General features: G+C 52.8%; 1 protein-coding gene across 1 annotated transcript in view; it reads right to left on the reverse strand.

Moving 5' to 3' along the window:
• LOC130201452 (neuronal PAS domain-containing protein 3) overlaps nt 1-7,500 on the reverse strand; it is a 228,276-nt gene that overhangs the window by 220,695 nt on the left and 81 nt on the right. The window contains exon 1 of the mRNA XM_056426479.1: nt 7,391-7,500. This exon is cut by the window's right edge and continues 81 nt beyond it. Coding sequence (XP_056282454.1) covers nt 7,391-7,500 — 110 coding nt within the window. The remainder of the gene's footprint in view (nt 1-7,390) is intronic.

Below are 7,500 nucleotides of genomic sequence, written 5' to 3' on the forward strand. Positions count from 1 at the left end.
CTCTCTCCATCATCTTCCTCTCCAGAGCCGCTGTAGTGCACTGATAGGAGCGCCTGTGAAGTCAGCTATGATCTCTCTCTCTCTCTCTCTCTCTCTCTCTCTCTCTCTCTCTCTCTCTCTCTGGAAATTAATTTGCTCTCCTCCAGATGCCTATCGCCTCTGAAATGCCCCCAGAAATAGATCCACAAACAGCAGCTCAGCCAAAACGCTGCCTGACAGCCTTTAGCAGGAAACACAAACACACACACACACACACACACACACATTCACACACACACCGCTGGATGGAGGGGGAGGGGAGCAGCAGATGGAGAGATGAATGGAAGGATGGATGGATGTCGGGAGTAAATGGTGGCAGAGCGTCGGAGGGAGGAGAAGACGGATGGATGAGGGGAGAAATTAATAGATGGATTACCTACAAATGTGTGTGTGTGTGTGTGTGTGTGTGTGTGTGTGTGTGTGTGTGTGTGTGTGTGTGTGTGTGTGTGTGTACGTGTGTGTGTGTACGCTTTATGGCCAAAACAAACCATCAGTTTCCAGATTGATCTGCTTCCTCCCAGGCAGCCATCGCTTCTTGCTCGCTTCCTGTTCGCTTCCTGCTCGCTTCCTGTTCGCTTTCCGCTCGCTTCCTGTTCGCGTTCTGCTTGCTTCCTGCTTGCTTCCTGTTCGCTTTCCGCTCGCTTCCTGTTCGCGTTCTGCTTGCTTCCTGCTTGCTTCCTGTTCACTTCCTGCTTGCTTCCTGTTCACTTCCCGTTCGCTTTCTGTTCTCTTCCTGTTCGCTTCCTGTTCTCTTCCTGTTCGCTTTCTATTCGCTACCTGCTCGCTTCCTGTTCGCTTTCTCCTCGCTTCCTGCTCGATTTTTGCTCGCTTCCTGTTCTCTTCCTGTTCACTTTCTGCTCGCTTCCTGTTCTCTTCCTGTTCGCTTCCTGTTCACTTCCTGTTTGCTTCCTGCTCACTTCCCATTCGCTTTCTGTTCTCTTCCTGTTCGCTTTCTGCTCGATTTTTGCTCGCTTTCTGTTCTCTTCCTGTTCGCTTTGTTCGCTTCCTGTTCGTTTCCTGTTTGCTTCTTCATCGCTTTCTGTTCTCTTCCTGTTCGCTTCTTGTTCACTTTCTGTTCTCTTCCTGTTCGCTTCTTGTTCGCTTCCTGTTCGTTTCCTGTTCGCTTCTTCTTCGCTTTCTGTTTGCTTCTTGTTCGCTTTCTTTTCTCTTCCTGTTCGCTTCTTGTTCACTTCCTGTTCGCTTCTTGTTCGCCTACTGTTCGTTTCCTGTTCGCTTCTTCATCGCTTTCTGTTCTCTTCCTAGTCGCTTCTTGTTCGCTTCCTGTTCGTTTCCTGTTTGCTTCTTCTTTGCTTTCTGTTCTCTTCCCGTTTGCTTCTTGTTCGCTTCCTGTTCGCTTCCTCTTCGTTTTCTTTTCTCTTCCTGTTCGCTTCTTGTTCTCTTCCTGTTCGCTTCTTGTTCTCTTCCTGTTCGTTTCCTACTTCTCTTCCTGTTCGCTTCCTGCTCGCTTCCTGTTCGTTTCCTGTTCGCTTCTTCTTCGCTTTCTGTTCTCTTCCTGTTTGCTTCCTGTTCGCTTCCTCTTCGCTTTCTGTTCTCTTCCTTTTCACTTTCTGTTCGCTTCCTGTTCGCTTCCTGTTCTCTTCCTGTTTGCTTCCTGCTCGCCTCCTGTTCGCAGACACAAGGAACCGTCTGCGGAGAGCCGATTCATCGCAATAAAAGATTTAATCACCTTTTATCTCCCTCTCTCTTTCTTCTTCCTCCCCCTCTCTCTCTCTTTCTCTCTCTCTCTCTCTCTCGCTCGCTCCCTCTCTCTCTCTCGAGGCAGCTTCTGGGTTCCAAACAGGAAGTGTTTCCTCTAAGTATTCGGACGTTTCCACAACTGACAAGGTCACACTCTCAGATCAGAAGGTAGATCGAGCTGCAGGCTGAACATCAAAGACACTGAAGCAGCTCGTCATCGTCGATTACATTCAAATGTTCTGCGGGGACTTTCCCCCAGGAGGCCGCCGCCCACGTCCCAAAGACAACGGCCGCGTATTTAAATGTGTGTGACGAGGTCTGAGGAGCGCTGAGCCTCGCGCTCCCGATGCTCAGTCAGATAAACGCGCAAGAGGTTTGATGGTAAGCCGATTCACCCCACCCCTCATCAGGGTGAACGACGCCCACAAACTGGTGAGCGGGGGGGGGGGGGGGGGGGCTCATCGTTCAACATCGTGTCAACATGAATGTGGCGTTCTCTGAAAACACGGTGAGACACAGTAAAGGCTACGAGCTCCAACAGTTTAATACAATGTTTAACCAAATTTACAAAGAACAGTAATGTACTGTTCTTTGGAAATACGGTTAAATAAATACAGTTAAATACAGCAAACTGTCAGGTCTTGAATTGTAATACGGTATTAATTGTACTATATATATGAATTTAGATATCTGTATTTCTATTCAGGATGGGGGAATAATAAGAGGAGAATATTTGAGAAGACGATATTTCAGAAAGGAAGACGACTCTAACCGAAGCACCGAAGTGGACCGAGCACCTCCTACTGCACCTCCTGCCGCTCCACCTGGCCCGTGATGAAGTACGTCACGTTACCCGGGTACTTTAGCGGCAGCAAGAAACGCTGCTAAACTGAGGTTGAGGAATTTAAAAAATCATATTTGACTGGAGCGAAAAGTAACTTTAGCACACACACACACACACACACACACACACACACACACACACATACACACACAAACACACACACACACTCACGCACACACACACATACACACACAAACACACACACACACTCACGCACACACACACACATACACATACACACAAACACACACACACACTCACGCACACACACATACACACACAAACACACACACACACTCACGCACACACACACACATACACACAATCGCACACACACACATGCACACACACACACATGCACACACACACTCACACACAGGACGGTCTAAACACAACCAGACATCGCCTACAGGTGATGGAGATGTTCCTCCAGAGAAGTAGAGGACCAGAGAAGGAGATGACCAGAGGAGGAGAGGAGAAGAGGACCAGAGGAGAGGAGGAGAGGAGAAGAGGACCAGAGAAGGATATGACCAGAGGAGGAGAGGAGGAGAGGAGAGGAGGAGAGGACCAGAGGAAAGGAGGAGAGGAGGAGATTACCAGAGGAGGAGAGGGCCAGAGGAGGAGATGACCAGAGGAGGAGAGGCGGAGAGGAGAGGAGGAGAGGACCAGAGGAAAGGAGGAGAGGAGGAGATTACCAGAGGAGGAGAGGGCCAGAGGAGGAGAGGGCCAGAGGAGGAGATGACCAGAGGAGGAGAGGACCAGTGGAGGAGAGGACCAGAGGAGGAGAGGACCAGAGGTGAGGAGGAGAGAAGAAGAGGACCAGAGGAGAGGAGGAGAGGAGGAGATGACCAGAGGAGGAGAGGACCAGAGGAGGAGAGGACCAGAGGAGGAGATGACCAGAGGAGTAGAGGACCAGAGAAAAGGAGGAGAGAAGGAGATGACCAGAGGAGGAGATGACCAGAGGAGAGGAGGAGAGTCGTGTGATTGTCTCCAGATCAACAGGTGAAGAACATTCTGCTCACGAGGATCAGATTCCAACCGCCTTGAGAACAACAACAACAACAACATGTTGAGAGATTAAAAATACGTTTATTCTCATGTCCACCTGGAGCCGGCGTGAAGGTCTGAGCGGAAACACCACGTTCAAACTTCATCCCTCTGAGCCTCGTGCACACACACACACACACACACGCTGTGCACAGCAGTAGTATTGTGCCCCCCCCCCCCCCCCCCAACAAACACACAGACACACACGCAGACGTTTGTCATCGATGGATGCACATGTTTTCTCTCACACACACACACACACACACACACACACACACACACACACACACACACACACTGCTTGCTTGCAGCGTCAACACACATGCATGGCTCCCGCACGTGCGCGTCAAAAAGCCCACGTCCTTCACAAGCGTGACTTTACACTCGTGCACGGTCAGGAGGAGAGGACCGTCCTCAGCCAGCCGACCTGTTACCCAGCCACACACACACACACGCGCGCGCGCGCACGCCTCTCCTGGTGAACAGGGTCTACGTGCGCTCCTCGTGACACCTTGAGGCTCAGAATCAAACGCAAAGCGACGCGGAACCGCCGCTAAGCCGCCGGTTCCCGCTCCGCCGCTAGCACGTCGCAGCGTAAACATGCAGTGAGGAAGAGGAGGAGCAGGAAGAGGAGGAGGAGAAAAGCCAAAGCCCGTTACCGTTCTCTGCGCGGCGGGTCCTGCTGGCCGCTTGGCTTGGTCGGCGCCATCTTCCTGAACAATTAGATCTGATTTCTTACTTTCTCTTCTTGTCTTTATCGGGACGCGGCGGCGCGGCGGCGGCGCGCTGCACCCTGACAGCAATGCGTCATGGTCGGTGTGTTAAGACAAAGCCATGTCCGTGTGCGCGTGTGACTGAGGGTGTGTGTGTGTGTGTGTGTATGTGCGAGGAGCGTGCACGTGCGTCTCGTGCTTGTCTCGCCGCCGCTGCTCAGGAGCGTGGAAGGCGCGCGCCGGGCTGCGGCTGCAGAGGCATGCCGGGCGGAGAGAGGGGGAACCTGGGTGGACGCCTCTCGGATCCTCCCTGTAGCCGCGTCTCTCTCTCCCTCCACGCGCACGCACAGCTTTCGGCACTACAGAATAAATTGTTCCTGCATGCGCTCCGGAGTAGACACACACGCGCACGCACGCGCACACAAAGCAGCCGAACAAGCGCGTCAAATCGTTACATTCCCTCCGCCGCTGCGGCGCCTACATCCCGTTCAAACCCCGGGGCGGCGCGTCACCGGGCGGCATGAGCTCCGGTGTTTCCTCCTCCGGCTGCTGACAGGAGAGAAGAGGAAGAGGAGGAAGGGACAGCGCACAGCTCTGCTGTTTCCTCCAGCGCGGCGCAACAACACCACTCAGTTGTTGCCAGCGTGTGTTTGTACGCGCGCTCGCGTGTGTGCGCGTGTGTGTTTTTTAAATTCCTTTTTCTAAAATATAAAATATAAAACACAGTGGCCAGTGTGCGCGGGGGCTGATGGGTGATTCATTTGGATGGTTGCCCTGTCAATCAGATCCATGCCCCCCCCCCCCCCCCCCCACACACACACACACACACACCCCTCCCCTTAAAAGATGCGTTGCGTGTGCATGAGGCTCGAGTGGTCTGAGCCTCTGGATATGATCTGTAACATAAAGGACACAACACACATCTCCCTGCAGACTTTGACTGTGCACGTGACCCCCCCCCACACACACACACACACACACACACACACACTCCCCTCCCCTTAAAAGATGCGTTGCGTGTGCATGAGGCTCGAGTGGTCTGAGCATCTGGATATGATCTGTAACATAAAGGACACAACACACATCTCCCTGCAGACTTTGACTGTGCACGTGACCCCCCCCCCCCCCACACACACACACACACACACACCTCCTGCTCCTTCCTATATCTTTTATTTCTCTCGCTGTGCACTGTCATGTAAATCCCTCCGCCTCTCTTTATTATCATGGGTGTATATTGCATGTGTGTGTGTGTGTGTGTGTGTGTGTGGTGTGATGAACCTCCGGGCTGCAGTTCCCTCCACACCCAATGACCCGTCAAGGTCACAGGCATTCCGGGTAGTCTGCACCCAACACCGGGCTTTACAGACGGTGCTGTGGCGGAGAATAAAGACTGGAGAGAGGGGAGGGGGAAGGAGAGGAGGGGGGGGGGGGGCTGTGACCTCCGGGTCCGCGTCATGAGCCGAGCCGGACTCAGAGGAGGCGGGTTCGGATCCGTCTGACAGTTTGACTCTCAGACTCTTGTTGAGTCTGAAGGATAAAAACACAAAAGCATCTACATAACTATGTCTGCCCCCCCCCCCCACACACACACACACTCACACACTCACACCACACCCCCCACCGGTTCCGGTAGACACAAGCTCAGGTCACGTGTGTGACCCTCAGCTGAGGGCTCCGGACACAGAGGACTGTTAGGGGATACAAAACAAGAAACTCAGAAGACTTTCAATGCAACGTGTGTGTGTGTGTGTGTGTGTGTGTGTGTGTGTGTGTGTTTTCTCTGAAACCTTAACCGGAACCTGCTCCGATCGGGATGCCGCCGCTGCTTTCCGGGAGCGGCGGAACGGAGGCGACGTGCACGGTGAGGCGGAATAAACGTGGGAGCTACAGCTGTGTGTGTGTGTGTGTGAGGGGGAGGCATACTTTGTATTGGTCAAGTTCACATTCAAGGCCTAGGTCTGCGTCTGGTCCCCCCCCCCCCAACCACACACACACAGCTGCCACATGACGACGCAGTTAAATTCCAGCAGGCTTCACACCTCGACTCTAATCCCCCCCCCCCCCTCACAGTATGGAGAAAAACATAAGGTCCACTACCCAAACACCCCCCGCCCCCTTCCTCCTGTGGGGGTCCCGGGGTCTAATGCTGCCCAGAAGCGCCTGCTTTAAATAACAACGGGGCCCCGGAGGCTGTGATTCATGTCCGAAGCTCGGAGACTTTACGGGCAAAGAAGGCGAGTGTGTGTGTGTGAGAGTGTGTGTGTGTGAAGGTGTGTGTGTGTGTGTGTGTGTGTGTGTGTGAGGGTGAGGGTGTGTGTGTGTGTGTGAGGGTGTGTGAGTGTGCGTGAGAGAGAGAGTGTGTGTGTGTGTGTATGTGTGTGTGCGTGTGCGTGTGTGTGTGTGAGGGTTTGTGAGAGTGTGTGTGTGAGGGGACCCCCGCGGCTCCAGATGATTAGAAAAGACAACCCGACCAAGCGGCCGGATGGGAGCCAATCATTTGGACTCAGATTAGAGGGAAGACTAGAGAGAGGGGGGGGGGGGGAGCTGGACAACTCAACGAAGGTCTCTGAAATAACTCCAGTCACGTGACCTCAAGAGGAACTTCACATAACGCAACTCTGTTCTTCTTCTTCTGCGCCTCGAGACCCAAAAGATGTCAGTCACCGTGATACTGCTGCTTCGCCTTCTTCTTCTTCTTCTTCTTCTTCTTCTTCTTCTTCTTCTTCTTCTTCTTCTTCTTCTTCTTCTTCTTCTTCCTATTTTTATTATTATTATTTAAATTTGATGCATTTAAAATTATTATTTTTTAAAGGAAACGGTAAAAAGCAAGTAAGTGAAGAAAAAACACTTTTTTGGAACCCAAAAATGTTTTTTCTTCTCCAGGTTCACGCGCAGAGCGACGTGAGGATTCACACCTGACACTCAGGTGAACACGTGACCTCTGAGGTAGAGAAGCCCAACCGGAAGACCAGATACAGAAGATGATCTCACTTTTAACAACATGTCCGTGTCTCGCGCTACAGGTGCACGCGCTCCTCTCACGTACCTTTGCTGGTAGGCGCTGATCCCCTGCAGGCTCTGCGGGGACCCGTTGGTGGCTCCGGGGACCGGCACCGGCACCCGACCCAGCGTGGGTCCCGTCATCATCCCGCCGCC

The sequence above is a fragment of the Pseudoliparis swirei genome, chromosome 11, assembly GCF_029220125.1.
Source record: "Pseudoliparis swirei isolate HS2019 ecotype Mariana Trench chromosome 11, NWPU_hadal_v1, whole genome shotgun sequence".
NCBI lineage: Eukaryota > Metazoa > Chordata > Actinopteri > Perciformes > Liparidae > Pseudoliparis > Pseudoliparis swirei.